The sequence below is a fragment of the Hypomesus nipponensis genome, chromosome 23, assembly GCF_054491055.1.
Source record: "Hypomesus nipponensis isolate SF chromosome 23, ASM5449105v1, whole genome shotgun sequence".
Lineage (NCBI taxonomy): Eukaryota > Metazoa > Chordata > Actinopteri > Osmeriformes > Osmeridae > Hypomesus > Hypomesus nipponensis.
In genome coordinates, this window is record NC_140383.1 from 2,033,141 (window position 1) to 2,050,217 (window position 17,077).

The following is a 17,077-nucleotide window of genomic DNA, read 5'->3' on the forward strand; positions in this document are numbered from 1 at the left end:
AATTATTTTTCTGTTTGAAAACCATGTAATCTTTGCGTAATGCGTAATCTTTGCCATTAGTGATGATCTGTTTAAGCCTGTTTCTTTACTGAAGTGACATGGAAATCCTCTCCAGTAAAAAGGACATCTAAGTTTGGGGTTGTGACTGAGTAGAGAACAGCTTAATGTGGTCAGAGGAATAAATTGCACCACCGTGTGAACACAACGGTTCACCCAGTTAGAGAATTGAATATGTGTGTTTTAATACATTTATTGTTATTACGAAAGTAAGTATACAGAAATTTAAAAAATCTAAATATTCATCAGTTAATTCTAAAGAGGAGCAGAGGCTAGTGAAGGTAGACTCCTTCACGGCACTGTGAACAATTACTGTTCGATCTTTTTCTATATTTTCATTTACTTAGAAAAGTAATTCTAACTACTGTACATTCTTCATGCCTAACTTGTCGATGAAGTCAGCTACATTATTCCATTTAACGGTCTAGAGACTCTCAATCATAAAATCCACATCCCACTTATCTAATAAAAGCTGAATGATGAAGATTAGCTTTGGCAATTCACACCATGTACACTAGCGGGAGAACAAACTCCGCCCAAAACATCTATCCTCCAAACCCCAATACCACGGGTTGGAATAACACTGAACCATTTGAAGTTTTTTCCAAACCGTTACATGCGTATCCTGTGCCGTTCTTTCCAGAATTCAGCGACACCCAGAGCCAGAGCCGTCTCAGCCAGGTCCCTGCACTCCCGGGGGGTGAACCCCACCAGGGCCGTGCCCCTGGTGCCCACCCCCTGCTGGCCAGCCAGCTCTGCCACCCTGGAGGTGATGAGCGAGGCCGGGGCGTGGCAGTACGGCTGGCCCTCCAGGCAGAAGGAGGGCCAGGGGTCCCCCTCGGCTCCGCTGGGGCAGGGAGGGCTGCCCCGGACGCTCTCCACGTTGCAGGCGATCTCCACGGCGCCCTCGTGAGGCAGGGCCAGGACCTGCACCCCGGGGATCCCGCCAGGGCTGGACTCCCTTATCGCCGCGGCGACGGCACGCCCCAGAGCCAAGTCCTGGGTGTCGATGGTGACGTTGCAGTTCATGACGTACGGGCTGCTGCCGACCCCTGGAGGGCAGGAGTGAGGTCAAAGGTTACGTAAATAAAAAAGCTCTCTAATAGGAGTTTACAGAGTGTGGCTCCCACAACATGAATAGTCAAACCAAACCGGGGTAGCCACATAAACCAGAAAACCAACAAAAAGGTCTCAAACCTTTTCCATAAAGGACCAGTACTCTGGGCTGAGTGCTGCAGCGTCTAGCCAGCATGCTAACCTGTGATTCCGTAGCGCGTCTGAGGGCTGGGTCCCAGGTCCGGTCTGACAGCAGCCATGTCAGCACTCCTCCTGAACCAGCCCATGTCCCTGCGCCTCTGGGCCAGGCCCCGGTTCAGGGGTGCGTCGGCCCAGCCAAACAGGAACACACTGGTCCCTGTGACACGCCTCGTCAGACTCTCAGCCACCGCTGCTCAGACGACCAATCAGAGAAGGAGGGTTAAGAGTGCAGCTTCACACACACACAGGGGGAGATTTGAACCTGGGACTTCTTGATCTGGTGTCACATGCTCTACCTCTGAGATATTTCCCATTGTAATCCCACACACCAGAACCCCATGTATACAGTGTGTTTGCTGGTTAGTACAAGAGTAAATCCCTGGCAGGGGAGAGCAGGAATACACCTTCAACAGCACGTGTTCCGTACTGGCATTAATTAGGCAGATTGGAGCATTCTCATGCCAGATGTTTTTGTGCACATGTACAAAACATGTGAGTTAATCTTCACTTGATCCTCCAGTTGAATACAAACACATGCAGACAGAAAACACGGCATTAGTACACACACACACACACCTCTTGCCTCCTTGGCACAGCGCTCCACCCCCACCTCCTCTCCCAGGGGGTAGAGGGGCACCAGGTCCACCGCCCCCATGCAGGGGTGGGAGCCGGCGTGGGCGCTCACGTCGATCAGGCCGCACGCCCGCTCGCACGCTGACAGGACCGACTCTCCTGAGGCTCAGACACACGTCACGTCACAACAAGTCACGTTTCAAACCTACAGGTCTACACAATAGCATCACTGGACATGGGAAATGTATGGCGCGCATGTTGTTCTGTTTACTATCTGCATTAGTCAGTGTAAAACCACTTAATTTAAACTAAATAAGGTCACTGACGAGTGAATATCCATCTGAGGATGATAAACCACCGCATGCAGCATTTCACAGGACCAAACAAAGGTATGGTCTGAAGTAAAGCCTTATTTAAATGAAAGTCATCAATGAATTTCCTTCCCTGCAAACAGAGTACTCAGACTCACTGATGGTGTCGATGGTGGCCACAATGGTGATGACAGATCGGTTATAGTCGTGATCGTTGAAGATGTTTAAGACAGTGATTCCCTCTCTCCTCACACCTAACATGATACAAATACATGAAGACATCAAGTGACCAACATCAAGTTAGTGGCGTGAACCCCCGTTATTAAAGCTGTTGTCATGGTAATGTCATCACCTCACCCTGGCAATCAAAGATGGCCGCCCGGGCGACAGTTTCGACCAAGTCTTTCCTGCGTGCCTCGGACACGTTGAGAAGACAGGCAACCAGATGTTTCCCTAAGGCACTGGGAGCCATAGCCCTGCGACAGACAAGCAAGAAACCGGACATGGGCTGGAGAAGGAGGATCTGTGGGGTTTTCACTCAGGAGTGACCATATTTGGTTTAAATTGCGTGTTTTTACACTGAAGTCTGGACAGCTTGCCGGCCAGACCTGTGGTGGGAAGAGATTTCCCACCGGACTGGTCTGGGTTGGTTGGGTGTATACTTTACACACAAAGTAGATTACAACGAAAAGGGTGCTATTGTATGACGTGCACGTGAATTGTTTTGCATCATTTCAGCAGGGTTTGGATGCTGCCATGCCGTTGCTGGTCCCATGCCTAATATAAGTGATTGTTACACAAACTGTTTTAATACATACAGCCACTAATGCAGAGGCCGTCATGCTGGCTCGACCACGATTAGTAGCCTACATGTGGACATTCTGGACAGCTGACAGTCAAATGTCATCAGCTGTTATCAAAATTACAATCTGTTCAAATGACTCTGGTGTACTTCTATTTTATCTGACATTTTTCAGGCTGAATTATCCATTATGCAAACGTACATTAGCTAAGTCCAAAGTTCAAACTTGGTTAAGGGCTGATGTAAACACACACTAGCAGTAAGGTAAGTTAACTTCTCAACTAATGTTAATGACACATATACTTTGACGAGGATTTCACATCACATTTCTTGTTAGAAAGTGTGTGCCATGAATATACAATACTTGCCTTGTAGACAGTAATCGAATAATAAATGAAACAACTTGATAAGTGAGCCCTCGGGTCCCGTATTCACTTGCTCATGTTGCACAAGAACTGCAAGTAAAGTCAGAGCACGTCAACGCAGTGCAACGTGTGTTTAACCAATATCAGTCAGATTCACTTCAATAACTACTGAAGTGACGCTCTTCTTGTTTAGATCTGCTACTCAGAGCCATATGGCTCTGCTGCTACTGTCGACCTGGATATGTAACAGGACATGCGCAGTTTGGTTGTCAGCTGACTGCACTGTTCCTGGATGAAGAACGCCACCTGGCGGATTAAACTGTCACAGTCACAACACAGCGCACCTTACAGGGGAGCTGACAGCAAGCGTGTGCAAATTGGCTAATGCTAAGATTTATACTGAAACGCCGAGTAACGAGGAGAACGACAGGGAACGAGAGATCGGTCGGTTTTAGTTTATTTTAATTTCTTCCGCGATGATGTGTGTCGCGGAAATGTAATTCGGCGTCTAGACGAGCTAATCCGCGATTAATACCCATGATAGCTGTCCGTAGAGTCGCAGCGGGCCTTTCTCTGTTAGCTGTGGCCAATACAATGAGCTCCGTGGCTGGGTCCTCATCTTCAGAGCCAGTGGGGATGTGGCTAAACGGATCCCTGGATACTCATCCAGGGAGCCCGCCCCAACTCCGGCGCCTGTCTGATGTGCCCGGGCACAAACCGGACAGAGTCAACGACCTTCTCCTCCTCAGCCCTCTAGAGGGACTGGCGGCGTGTAGCGCCGACGCAGAGGCCTCTGAGGATGGAAATTCACATGTTGTGTTTTTCCATGGGGATATACAGGTGAGCTATTACACCCGTAGGCTACTGTACATTCTCTTGGCAGTGTTTTGAAACTTTCTTCAAACACCAGTCACAAGCATGTTACTTTGGACTGAAGCTCGCTAAAACAAGATGATGTAATCCTGGTGGCAAACATCCAACCGAGCCTAATTGAAAACACGGTGTTTATCAAGCCGGAAAATGTGGCCATTGACATGGGCCTCAAGTGTTGTTACTATAAAGTTCCACCAAAAGTTTTCCAAAATAGATCACATCTTTCAATTTCCATCCCAACAGTCTTCTTTGCAAGGAAGCATTAATATTCCCATGGTGTCTTAGTATTTCCCAGGGCCTGTTAGTATGCTTGAGATCGTCTCAGCGTGACATTTACGTTGTAAATGAATGGAGTCCTTGTCTTTTTCCCCAACTCCTTTCGGGCGCCCCCCGTCACCTGACTGCATTAAGAGGCGATAAGAGGGTACTGATGCTGGTGAAACTAATTAAGTAGGCCATCCTCCCAAAGGCCTATTTGTAGTCAGATTGTGTCCATTGTCAGTGTTTGGCTAAGCTGCATGTTGGCTGGCACAGGTACAGCCTATACTTAGTAACACACTATGCAGAAGCGAGGCTAAACCCCCATCCCTCAACAGCCCCAATAATCAGAAAATATAAAATCTTTAGTAAGATATCTCTACCCTTTCCACCTCTGCCCCCCCCCCTCTCTCTCTCTCCCCCTCTGCCTTACCCCCCCCCCCCCTCTCTCTGTCTCTCTCTCCTTCTCTCGTCCGGTCCAGGACTTCCACCAGGAGATGCTCCTCCAGGCAGAGGCTGCTCCGTGGCAGAGCTGGAGCTTGGAGCGGGTGGCCCTCACTCTGGGACGCCGCTTCCCCAACCGCTACGTCTGGGTGGTCCGGGCCTCGCGCATGTACCTGCACAAGTTCAGCAGCTACCCCAACTTTGTGGAGAGCAACCTATTCGGAGCGCCCGAGCACTCCTCAGACTATGGAGCCTTCCAGCACCTCAGGTGTGTCCAGGAGTGTACACTTTATCACAATCAGAATAGCCAAGTAAACCAAGATTACACATACAAGGAATTAGCTATGGTAGGTTTCATCCATAACAATAAACATAGTAGAAATAGATCACTGTTCATCCTTTATATGATTCAGGTATGTGCTTGTATCTTGCTTGTACTTGACTTATATGGCGTTGCCCGTGGGCTAATTACAGGGCACTGCTGGGCCACGGCATGGAGCAGGCTGGCCTGCCTAACCCGCTCCCCCCTCTAGGGGGCCCCGTGTCCCAGGGTTTCCACATGGCGCTGGTGGGCTTCAGCAAAGGCTGCGTGGTGCTCAACCAGCTGCTGTACGAGCTGGCGGGGGCCCGCGGCCAGCCGGGGCTGGCTGCATTTGTGGAGTGCATCTCCGACATGTACTGGCTGGACGGAGGGCACCCCGGGGGCAGCGACACCTGGGTGACGGAGCAGCGGGCGCTGAGGGAGCTGGCGGCCAGCGGGGTGGCCGTCCACGCCCACGTGACGCCCTACGAGGTGAGGGACCCCATGAGGGCCTGGGTGGGCCGCGAGCACCTCAGGTTCATCAGGACCCTGGAGGAACTGGGAGCACGGCTTGAGCAGAAGCTGCACTTTGGGGACGAGCCCCCCTCCATCGAGAACCACTTCCGGGTCATCCAGCAGTTCTGAACGGACGCTGCTGGTTGGCTGGCTGGAGGTGTCGTGGGCGTGGTCAGCGAGGGGGGATTCTGGAAGCCAACGCAGCAGTTGTCAGGGCTTCAGCTCATCGATCGTTGAACCTGTCGCGCCTGCCTCTCCAATTTCACCTATCGAAGGATGAAGATGAAATCGATCTCGGCGCAGAACAGTGCAACTCTATCGCTCGTATCCATAAGATATTATCTTACCTCATTTTTCGCTAAGGGCTCAAAGATGCAGGATGTGGAGAAATGCTGTCACAGGACTGGCTTTCTTGTAGCACTTAGTTGTAGAGACACTTCCCTCTGAGACGGACCGCCAGGAAACTCCAAGTCATGTAACACTCAACTTTAATCCTAATCCTCGTTACATCTTAACAATTCAAAACATTTTTGCATATCGAAAGCTTGTGCTTCTGCTGCCTCCCATGACTGTGATTTGAGTTGATCTGACATTATCAGAGTAACTTTATAGGCAGGAGCGTGAGGAAGGGTTATTGACGTTACATGTGGAGTTCATCTTTTAGTCCAGAACTTCCTACGTCCAAGTCTTTTAGATATGCACCTTGTGCAATCTGTCCTTACTAACGGCAGTGCTGAATGTTACTTGCACATTGTTATGATATTCAAATGTTTGACCACAGTTTGTATTATTTGGGGTGATATCAAGACCAGCCCTCAGATCATATCAGACCTAGATCGTGCCCAGGGGTAGGATCTGGGTGGCGCGTGCTTGAGGCCTACAGTCTGTAAAGTTATAGAATGTTTTTTGTCCTTCGATCTTAAACAGTAGGTTTCAACGTGTACATTCAGAAGGAAAATAATTGGATGCATTGGGATTTATGGCAGTCATGTTGCAAAAGGGCCTGTAGACTTGCACTATAAAATGCTTGCTGGCGTTCACAAGGCTCATACGTAGTTTGACCCAGATCCGGCTTTGTCAACAGTTTACATGGAGGGAATGTGCATGGTAAATACATGGCTGCTGTCCCAGAGGCCTGAAGGGGCCAGGAACTGTGGTGGTTCCACTTCACTCTTCCTGTTCTGAGGTCACATGCTCCATTTTCTCATGTGCGTAAACTCTCATCATATCCATGATTCAGTTCTTAGAAGGGATGCTTCATGCTTTTGTTGGGAGTACAAAACTCAGATCCTCCTGCTTTTGTTTTTGAATGTAAATTCATGTTCATGTAATTACATCCGTATTGGCTTTGGTTAACAAGAGTTGGCATACATGCAGGCTGGAGATGTGTGCATTCCTGTTCAGCCTGGCTTACGGGGCGGCTTTTGCACTACAATGCCAGTGAGGATAAGCATTCCAATGAATGCAGCTGCTTCTGACTTCATATCCACTCCATATTGTGTAAGTTTTGATTAAAAGAAACTTCTGCTGTTTCAACAGTTGTTCGTCTACGGTAGCACAACATTAAAAGCATTTGCTTGTGCGTGATCGACTGTTCATGTGAGTCTTCTGTTGTGTTTAGTCAACAGTCGACTTGAAGCAATTATAACAAAGTTTCAAGAATTTGACAATAAATGCCTAACATGACTGATGAGTTGTAAACACTACAGTTCATTACTGTGTTGCCATCAACAGCATACTGAGAATGGATTGCAGGGAATTTAGCTTACCCAAGCAAGGTGAGTTATGGAGGTTCTCCACAGGATACCAGGGGGTGCTGTTCTGTGCCTGGGAAGAACTGCAAAAATTATGGTTATAGAAATTTGACCCAAAAATGAATACCGGTACATAAGGCTGAATCGCAATGACCACACAACTCAAAAAACATTTATTCTATAATCTTTAATGAGCGTTCCAGTTTTCAGTAAAGGACTCCTAACTATTAGCTTGTAGTTGATCAGTATACAAGAATTTCTTTTCTTTTTTTTTCAATGAATCATGAAGTCATTTCAAATGCAAATCAAACCATATATACATTAAAAGGGTCAAGAGAAAAAAATGGAAATAAACATCTCTTTCTAACAGTTATTTGCTTGTGCTTCTGCCTGGTATAAGTTAACCTCAAGCGTTATCCTTCAGCCTCCTCACTCCAGGAACATAAGAGTGCAAATCCCAGCACCTTACAAAAAAACAGACCCACTAGAGGCCCTTTCATTGACTGGCATTCGAGGAAGCCAGTGGGGTCACCCGCCCGACCTCGCAGCTCAAACACCTCCAGCATAATGAAGCGTTGTTCAAGTAGAGTCCCAGCACTCGCTACAGCGACACTCACGTGTGGCACGGACTGGAGCACAGTGCGTCTTTCAACAGAGGGGTGAAGCATCCCTTCTGGGTTGATGCATCGCTGCTCCTGATGTCGTCAGAGTGACGGCATGGTGGAGATTCTGGTCGTGACCAGGGACGCCCGGCTCTGAGACAAAGGCTGTTGTTTGTGCCAGGCGGTGACATCTCTGGGGAACCTTGAAGACGACCACAACTAACAGGGACAATGTGGTCTTTGGGTTTGGCACCTCTGAACAAAAGGATGTTGGGCTCCATGCTGGTTAAGAGCTCTCCAGTTTGGTTCGAAATGTCTTCCAAGGCTTTTCTTTCTTTTTTAAGACTGGGATTTCATTCTCTCATACTCAAAAAAGGGTGTTCAGCATGAACTAAGAGCACCTCTATTTAAACGTTTGTGCTTGTTCGTCACTAAGACCAACAGTATTTCTCTCAAATCAACTAACCGAACCTTATGTTGGTTCTGTTCAGATCCATCTCCATAACACTTCCACATTTCATGTCCTCACTAACACATTTCACCTCCATAATAAAACCTGTTCAAACTCAATACCAACTTCAAACATCTTCATATCAACATCCAAAACATCTCTTCGCTCCTAAACTCACCATTAAGCACTTTCCAAAAACCATTTTGTGATTATTGCTCAGCATACATTTCCTTGCATCTCAATACCAACATTTAAATAAGATTTAGTTGTGAACAGGGCTTAACTCTGTTGAGGTGATCATAACCTACCCGTTACTTAAACCTGTTATAATACACAAACATACACATATTGTTTACATCAATATAAACAAACAAAAATCATTCCATTATATAAATATATTGAGAATCATATTAGAATACAAAATATGTAAAAAGACAATAGAAAGAGGCACATAGAGACTAGAGTGAGACGTAATTTGCCCTGAGTTGAAAACAGTGAAGGGAAAGGTTGTACAGCTGAACCACAGAAACACTATATTCCCAAATTATACCACAAAACTTCCACATATCTCAACGGCCCCTGGCCCCTTGGAGCGATACAGTAGTTCAGAATGCCGTTTGACAGAACGCAAATGACATGGCTTTGGTGAATGACAGACAAAGATAATCATTTGTACTACCCCAGAGACTTGGTAGAAAAGCAGACGTCATCTAAACCCCCCAAAGATCCCACTAGGAGATCAGTGAAAGACATGGAGGGTAAAGTAAATAGTTAGGTGCTGAAGTCACGGCCCTCCTTGCAACTGAGAGGAAGTGAACCAACATTTAGGGGTAGGACCAAACATGGACTTTTGCGCAAGAGTGGTTAGGGTGTGTGTGTGTGCATGGCAAGGTGAGTCATTTGAACAGCTCTAATGATCCCTGGTTTACAGCTATGGAACCCTAAACCAGAGGAGTGTTTGGTAAACAAGGAATGTAATGTATACCAGTATATCTAGGCAGTTCATTTGTGTAAAGCCATCAGAAATATTCATGATGTAATTTCACTTTCAAATTGTGGTGTGAGATCTGTGGAAGGAAACACAATGGACGGAATGTAATAGGCTGTGTTGGCTTTGTGTTGGCTTAGCCTAAAGCCTGAAATGTGCTTCAGTAGAAAGCCCAGCACTGGAAATACAAACATTAATTAAATACTATGAGGACATACTTTCACATCCTTAAAATTACTCAGCTACATTTTATTTCTATTTCTCCTAAAATTCTGTTGAGCTTATTGGAAGTTAAGCCCTTAGCCCTATTCTGGGACTAAGGAACACTTACTGTGACATTTCACTAACCAATAGGTGAAGGGTAAAATCTGTTTCTTAGTTTTCTAAGTTTACTTTAAAATGCCTTTCAGTGGAAGAGTGGTATTGCATAGATTTCCCTTGAATTATATAAATATCTGTCATTTTTAGAGGGACAAAAGAAAATCCCACAAAGCAGGGAAAACAATGCACTGGAAATAGAAAGACACTAAAAATACACGCTTACTTATCTTAAACACACAGCATTATTTGAAAACATAAATACCAGAAACACTTAAGCAGTGTTAGATCAATGTTAGATCTCAGTTTTAGCTGGTTATCTTTGGTTTGGCTGGGCACTTTTTCCTCTCTTTCTCTTCTTCTGCACAATTGAGGGTAGGGTTGAGAACAGGCCTGAAGTGCTGTTGGGTGGGTAAGCTGTGGCCAACTGGTTTCTGTGGACGTAAAACCATTAAAAGTGTGAAGGGAAGAACGAGGCACCCTACCACGTTCCCTCTCCCCCCCCCCCCCCCTCTCCCCCTCTCAGATATCTCCTTCCCCGCCCGCAGCGGACGTGTCCTCGTCGAAGCGGAACTTCTTGGCGTGTGCAAACGGCGAGTCCAGGAAGTTTTCCTTGTCCTCGCGGTCCTCGGGCGGGGGGGCCCACTTGACCCCGGAGCTGCGCTCGCGGAACGCTCTGGGCGTGACAGGAAGCTCAGGGCCCATGTACTGCTGCTGCCACAGCCAGGGGTGGGCCATGCAGTCTGCCGCGCTGGGCCGGTCCCTGGGGGAAACAACCGTCAGCTACACCACAACAGTCACACTGGACATGTTCAGCAACGCTTTTATCCAAAGTGACGCACATGGGGCAGGTTTGAACCCACGACCAATGCCCTACCAGTGAGATCCGAGCTGGGAGAGAGAGAGTGTGTGTGAGTGTGTGTGTGTGTGTGTTTCCACACTCACTCGGGGGTCTTAACCAGCAGCTGGCGTATGAAGTCCACAGCCAGCTCTGACACCCTGGAGAAGCTGTCCTTGCTGTAGTCTACGTTGACCTGGGACACGTTCAGATACGTCTCCTGCTTGTCGTCCCCCACAAACGGTGACTCTCCCGTCACCAGCATGAAGGCGATAACCCCCACACTCCTGGGAACACAGACTCATCTCACATTCACATTGTAATTGTACTGCCCTTTTAACAAGCAGCATAACAGAGGGCTTCATGTACTCCGGAAAGCTGCGCCTAAACCCTCGTATTTATTCTGTTAAACCTATTCTATACTATGCTATTCCCTATTATAAAACATTGATGGGTTGTAACATATCATGCAGTGTGAAAATGATGCCATTATCTGATACAACGGAGGACTTACCATAGATCCGTTGCTGTGGTGATGGGTTCATAATTCAGGATCTCTGGTGCTATGGTGACAGATCCGAGAGAGGAAGAGACCGGTTATCATAACATCACCTGCCTAAGGAAGTTGTCAACTTCCTGTAACAAGTCTTATTAAAGCACTGCCCTGTATAAGAAACAGGAAGTGTTTGTTGCCATGTCTTACCCACGTATTCAGGCGTGCCCAGGATCTCTCTGAGTTCTCCTACCATGCCCAGCCTGCGAGCCAGGCCAAAGTCCACGATCTTGATATCCCCCAGAGGAGCCAGGCTGGTCAGTAGGATGTTCTGGGGCTGGGAGACAGACACCAGGGGAGGAGAGGGTGAACGAGGGAGAGCAGAGAACGTACAACCTTCAGATATGAGTCACAGTCGTCCACAATTTTTTGAATGGTTGAAAAAAATGTTTACGAAAAAAAGGAACCATCACTGATGAGTGCTTGATGAGGACTCTACCTGCCTACTCTAATAAAAGTTTTAAAAGGTTGAAACAATATTTTCGAAAAAAAAAAAAAAAATTGCAATGTTTACAATGTGTTTCCTTTTCGAAAGGTTGACAAAAATATCTTCAAATTAAAAAAGTACCCCCCAAAAATTGCTGACACTATTGGCCAGTGCACCGTAGGTCCGGTACCTGCAGTACACTTCCGTGTCCATATAACGTTTTTCTCTGGCAGTAAAGCGCCGGCTGGTTGCAGCGAAACGACTCTTCTGCTTTTGACCGCTAGCTTAAACAATATTTTTGTATCATCTAGGCTAACTTGAAATATTATCTCATCATTAACGGACGTTTTCAACTCTCTGGTTGTTTAGTGGATAGCTAGCTGAAAATGAACGACAGTAACTACACCAGCGCCTTGAAAGGTTTTCAACTAGCGGCCGCGCCAACTAGTCGTAGCGCTTTAACTCTCAGCCAAGACTGCGCTACGTGTACAATCTGGTTACAGTCAGAGACAATAGTATGGCAGGTAAATCTACATATTGGGGAAATCGCTTGTCACTTAGATGTAAATTCAATTAGCTAACATTAGCCAACTGTTGTTACCTTACAAACTAAAATCCCCCCATTCCGCTTTGGCATTCAGTGGATGTCCACAGTTACAAACTCATGTCCCCGTCTCTGGGGTGAAACTAGGTCAGACGGGGTCTCATGCACAATTGTGCGGTAAACAGGTTTTTTGGCATTGTTCAACTGAAGCCTTGAGCTAAGTAAGGGTTAGGTAACCGTTGCTTCCACAGTTATCAGCTATCTTAGCCCGGGGGTGTGATACGGTGCCTATTTATGCAGCGGCTCTACCATACAATAATTTAACGTGAATGGCGTTTGTGCTTCCATCAGTGAGCTAAATGTGGTCAATCAATGAACATAAAGTTGAACAATTAAGCAATCTTTTGTGTGTGCACATACCTGTGTGTATGTGCCTGTGTGTGTGCGTCTGTGTGTGTGTGCGTGTGTCTCGTGTGTCTTGTGTTTGTGTGTTAGCAGACCTTGAGGTCCAGGTGCACTAGGCTCCTCTGGTGCAGATGGTGGACTCCCTCCAGGGTCTGTCTGATGAGACGAGTGATCTGCCCCTCCGGAAGAAGCTCATCAGACACACAGTGGTCGAATATCTCTCCCCCCGCCGCGCTGGGAACGCACACACATCCCGCACGTCATTATTGCAACAATATTAGAATTCTCCTTCAGTTCTCATACCTCAGGGCATGCACAACATATTTTCATATCTTCTCAGCGCAGTGAGATGATATGAATAATTTCCTCATGACATCATGTAGCGTAGCATATCTAGATCAATAGTAGCTCTTTCAAAGCCAAGACTCGAAGCTTCCAGGGCGGGATTATGCCATCCTGACAACTCAATCGACAAAAACAGGGAGGGTGTAAATGTTTCTTTAGAGCGTAGGCTCTCTGAATACACGAGTGTGCTAGGGGTGGGGTTGCAAAACAACAGTGTAACTTTGAGAACCACATGTGTGTTCCAGGATTACTCTGAGAACAGCATTGTTTGTTTGGTTTCAGTTCTGTTAAGATCAACCCAATTAAGTCCCAGAGAAACTGAATTCTTCAGGTCAACAATACAAGCTGTTTGCCATACTTAAGATTCAACTCTGAAACAGGTCAGACAATCACATTACATAATTCAACTTCACAGGAAAATGACTGTCGTGGGGGCAGCTTTCAACTATGAAATTGGAATAGGTGAGGCTTTAGCGGAAAGATCATAATATGGTTATATAGTAACAGGTAATTTGATAAGGAATCCTGTTAGATAAGCAGCTGATTACAGACAGAGCTGCAGGTATGGGCTATGAAGTCAACCAAGGACCAGAGGCTGGATGGACACTTATGACTGCTACAATGGAGGCTTCTTTGACGTTTAAGTGGTCACAACAAACAGGCTGATGATGTATTCATGTAGCACACGTGATCCCCATCCCCCCCAGATGACTCACTACTCCAGCAGCAGCACGATGTCGTGGTCCATCTCGTAGGCAGCGTGGAGGTTGACCACGCGGGGGTTGTGGCGAGCCGCCTCCAACACGGCCATCTCGTGCACCACCTCTGCCCGGCAGTCACGCCCCCTCCGCCTCTTCCGCAGGAACTTGGCCGCAAACACCTTCCCCGTGGCCTTCTCCACGCAGCGCTTCACCACCGCAAACTTCCCCCTGAGACAGGACACACAGGACGGGCCGTCAGCGGACGGAAAGGCCCAGTTGCTCCACAGCCACAGTTCCACCTGAATCCTCCCCCCTTTCGGGATCTCTGATCCGACACAGCATAGAATAAGGAAGTCTGGCCTCCCCAACCCAGCTGATGCTAGTCAGATGCTGTCAGATGATATTTGGTGGTAGGAAGGGACAGATGCACTGAAAATGTCAAACTAAGAGTTGAATAGCCTATTCAAACCAGACTTCAAATTGACTATATTTAAAGAGTTAACAGTTGATGGAAGGTTTACTGCAAGTAAATGACTTGATCATTAAATGCACCAGCTGGTGATCAAACACACCCTTGTTTACACCATCTCCAACAGAGTACATGTCTATACACACTAGCTTGTCTGTGAGCTGTACACTGGCAGCACACGTCACACTTGACAGCTGACCGTTTGTTCACCGTTTACAGAACATATTGACTGAAAACGTGTTAACAGTCCACTTCCTAAATATATCTTGTCACCATGGCATCCTTAAAACACTTTGCAACATCCTGTTTTTAGCAATCGTAAACTTAGCCAATGTCTCAAGTGATTTTGATTATTCACAGTGACCAATATGCATTCTCTAAACACAGCTAACGCAGCGCTGTTTCCTTTTTCTCAGTAGCTGAGCTGTTTGCAAATCCTCCTTCCTTCCTCCCTCCAGCGCAGCACTAGCAAACCAGGGGTTGCTGTCTGCCATAAGCAAAGATGTGGCCACAGATGTCGCCACTCATCAAACATGGAACCAAACTATTCTTAATAAGAGCACTCACTCCTTGTTAACGATGATTCCTACTGACAATGTCTCAACAACATACACATAGGCTACAACAATACAACGTCCCCTTGATTTTGGACAAAGTTTAGTGTATGTTTCAAAATGGACTAGCACATCTAGAAGTTTGATATATGCCGGACGTACTTGTACTGTACTATAGTAGGCCACATGGAACCGTACTAGAGCTAGCTCCAACCAGATAAGAACTGTTGTTTGGTTGACTCACCTCCCCAACTCGCCGGTTATTTCGTAGACACCCTCCAAAGGCTCCGTACTGATCGGGGTTTGAGTTTCCCCCAGCAGTCCTGTGGATCCACTGCGACTGTCAAGCCGCCTCCGAGACATTATTGTAGTACGATTTAAATTTACACGATTAATTTCAGTCTGATACTTTTACCATTCGCGGAAGTTAAGCATCCGGTGACGTCGGTCTAGCTAACAACTTCACACGTAGCTAGCTAGCTAAATTAGCACGAGCTAATTAGCTAGCGCGTTAGACGAAATCATGGAAATTGTAGATGAGGTAGTCGAAAAGAATCCTGTCTAGAGTTAAAATCTAGAATAAAGCGGCTGTAACATCCAAATCTCATATGTGCTGCGAGTGAACCAACATGACCAAACCTTCACAAGTTCTTTAGCTAGCCAACAGCAGCTCCGCCGACCAGAGCAGCACAGTTTGAACTGACAGCATACAACGCCAACAGTCAGTGCGCATGTGCAGTGGTTTTCCAGCAAATACTGTTTGTCGATCTCTTTACGCTTATCATTCTAGTGCCAAAGTCCTTTGATCTGCAGAGATGGCAAACGTACACGTTTATATTTTATCTACCTTTCAAAACTTATTTTCGAAAATATTGTTTCAACCTTTCAAAACTTTTAGTAGAGTATAATAGCAGAGTCCTCATCAAGCACTCATCAATGATTGCATCAATGATTGGACATTTTTTCTTTCCACCTTTTTTCGAAAATATTTTTTCAACTTTTGGAACCCTTTTTTCTAAAACTTTGTTTCAACCTTTCAAAACTTTTTGGGGAAAATATTTGTTCAAAACTTTTTGGGGAAAATATTTGTTCAACCTTTCTAAACACCGGAAACAAAAACGTAATAGGACAGTCTTTGATAAGTGTAAAAAAATTAAATTAAAAAGTATACAGTCATGTTTCATCAAATAAAACTTGCCGTTTGTTGATGTCTTTTTAATACAATCATTGGGGTGAAATGGAGACATACATACAGGAGCTTTGCATAGAGTGGGGATTCTGATACGGGTATGCCCATGTCCTGCAACTAGTCAAGTGGGAGTAGAAGTAATGAGCTGTGGCCTCACGAAGGGTCCTGTGGATCTCCGTATTACTGGAACTTGGTAGCAGTTTGAGTAAAAGCCTCAGAATGGAAAATGTCAAATTGGCCGAAAAGCCGAATCATTTTAACCCTGACGCAAAGAGTCGGTGCTCATGCCACAAAGCTGCCCTCTAAACTTGAGGTGAAAGATCCACGGATGTGACAGAGGTTGAGGATATGTTGTTTGACTGAAATAGAGAGAAATGGTTGTCTATGCAAGCCCCAGACCTTTGGTACATTCGGTGCAAAATATATATATTTGTACACAGAACAGGACATACATGTACAATTACATACAAAGAGAGAGAAACATACAGGGCCACACACACGATACACAAACAGGTGCTCTCGCTTTCACATGATCAACACAGCACTATTGATTCCCTGTGTATCCAGGTTCTCAATGACCCCTTGACCTCCAGCCTATCTCTGAGACAGGTGGGCATGTGTGAAAGTAACAGTAACACTTCACTTGAAGCATGCGGCCATGACACTTTCCATAATACCGCCATGGAGATGCACTTTGTGCTTCTCGCAACTTACCAAGCCATGTTACAACACACACAAGTACCTCTAAGTGCCTTTGCCTAGTCACCTCTTCGTAACTATACCGCTGGAACAGCGTGGTGAAAAACCTACACCCTCACCCTTCAAGTAAAGTGCTAACCAAAGTGACGTAAAAGTCTCCAGCTCCCCCACCCCACTCTTCAAATAGCAATATCCTCATGCAAAAAAAGCCAGAAAGGACAGAGTGTTGCACTATTTCAACATGCAATATCGAGCTATAACACGGCGCCATCTAGGGGTGGCCTTCAGTACGGCTCACAGAGCTGCCTGAGGAACCCCTGCATGCAGGATGGGACTGGGAGAGGGATGTGGAACCCCTGCATGCAGGATGGGACTGGGAGAGGGATGTGGAACCCCTGCATGCAGGGTGGGACTGGGAGAGGGATGTGGAACCCCTGCATGCAGGGTGGGACTGGGAGAGGGATGTGGAACCCCTGCATGCAG

At 46.5% G+C, this 17,077-nt stretch overlaps 3 protein-coding genes across 5 annotated transcripts; 1 reads left to right on the top strand and 2 right to left on the bottom strand.

Annotated features, from left to right (window-relative positions):
- Positions 1-217: 217 nt before the first annotated feature.
- Positions 218-4,174, bottom strand: ftcdnl1 (formiminotransferase cyclodeaminase N-terminal like 1). Of its 3 annotated transcripts, none has more exons than XM_084688814.1 (6): positions 3,901-4,174; positions 2,556-2,674; positions 2,357-2,452; positions 1,891-2,052; positions 1,316-1,504; positions 218-1,109 (listed from the first exon to the last, which is right to left on the bottom strand). In XM_084688814.1, the coding sequence occupies exons 2-6, from the start codon at positions 2,668-2,670 to the stop codon at positions 670-672; spliced, it is 1,002 nt and encodes a 333-aa protein (XP_084544940.1). In that variant the 5' UTR covers positions 2,671-2,674; positions 3,901-4,174; the 3' UTR covers positions 218-669. The 3 variants fall into 3 exon arrangements, with proteins under 3 accessions (XP_084544940.1, XP_084544939.1, XP_084544941.1); XM_084688813.1 differs by lacking the exon at positions 3,901-4,174 and adding an exon at positions 3,369-3,590; XM_084688815.1 differs by lacking the exon at positions 3,901-4,174 and adding an exon at positions 3,369-3,588 and having other exon boundaries at positions 1,891-2,046.
- c23h2orf69 (chromosome 23 C2orf69 homolog) lies at positions 3,677-7,884 on the top strand. Its single transcript, XM_084688812.1, has 3 exons — positions 3,677-4,205; positions 4,979-5,208; positions 5,415-7,884. The coding sequence occupies exons 1-3, from the start codon at positions 3,903-3,905 to the stop codon at positions 5,884-5,886; spliced, it is 1,005 nt and encodes a 334-aa protein (XP_084544938.1). The 5' UTR covers positions 3,677-3,902; the 3' UTR covers positions 5,887-7,884.
- Positions 7,885-10,391: 2,507 nt separating this feature from the next.
- stk17b (serine/threonine kinase 17b (apoptosis-inducing)) lies at positions 10,392-15,417 on the bottom strand. The gene is made up of 7 exons (XM_084688811.1): positions 14,951-15,417; positions 13,699-13,911; positions 12,733-12,871; positions 11,412-11,538; positions 11,223-11,271; positions 10,816-10,995; positions 10,392-10,633 (listed from the first exon to the last, which is right to left on the bottom strand). Exons 1-7 carry the CDS (start codon positions 15,067-15,069, stop codon positions 10,393-10,395), a joined length of 1,068 nt encoding a protein of 355 aa, XP_084544937.1. The 5' UTR covers positions 15,070-15,417; the 3' UTR covers position 10,392.
- Positions 15,418-17,077: the final 1,660 nt, after the last annotated feature.

What these genes read in the sequence shown, in the direction of transcription:
- c23h2orf69 (XM_084688812.1), top strand. Translation starts at nt 3,903, where the DNA reads ATGATAGCTGTCCGTAGAGTCGCAGCGGGCCTTTCTCTGTTAGCTGTG. An exon ending in TTTTCCATGGGGATATACAG is followed by an intron (nt 4,206 to 4,978) that starts GTGAGCTATTAC and finishes CGTCCGGTCCAG; the next exon opens with GACTTCCACCAGGAGATGCT. An exon ending in GGAGCCTTCCAGCACCTCAG is followed by an intron (nt 5,209 to 5,414) that starts GTGTGTCCAGGA and finishes GGCTAATTACAG; the next exon opens with GGCACTGCTGGGCCACGGCA.
- stk17b (XM_084688811.1), bottom strand. Translation starts at nt 15,069, where the DNA reads ATGTCTCGGAGGCGGCTTGACAGTCGCAGTGGATCCACAGGACTGCTG. An exon ending in ATCGTGCTGCTGCTGGAGTA is followed by an intron (nt 12,872 to 13,698) that starts GTGAGTCATCTG and finishes GTGCGTTCCCAG; the next exon opens with CGCGGCGGGGGGAGAGATAT. An exon ending in GGGCACGCCTGAATACGTGG is followed by an intron (nt 11,272 to 11,411) that starts GTAAGACATGGC and finishes CTGTCACCATAG; the next exon opens with CACCAGAGATCCTGAATTAT.
- ftcdnl1 (XM_084688814.1), bottom strand. Translation starts at nt 2,670, where the DNA reads ATGGCTCCCAGTGCCTTAGGGAAACATCTGGTTGCCTGTCTTCTCAAC. An exon ending in GGCCACCATCGACACCATCA is followed by an intron (nt 2,053 to 2,356) that starts GTGAGTCTGAGT and finishes CGTGTGTCTGAG; the next exon opens with CCTCAGGAGAGTCGGTCCTG. An exon ending in GACGCGCTACGGAATCACAG is followed by an intron (nt 1,110 to 1,315) that starts GTTAGCATGCTG and finishes CCTGCCCTCCAG; the next exon opens with GGGTCGGCAGCAGCCCGTAC.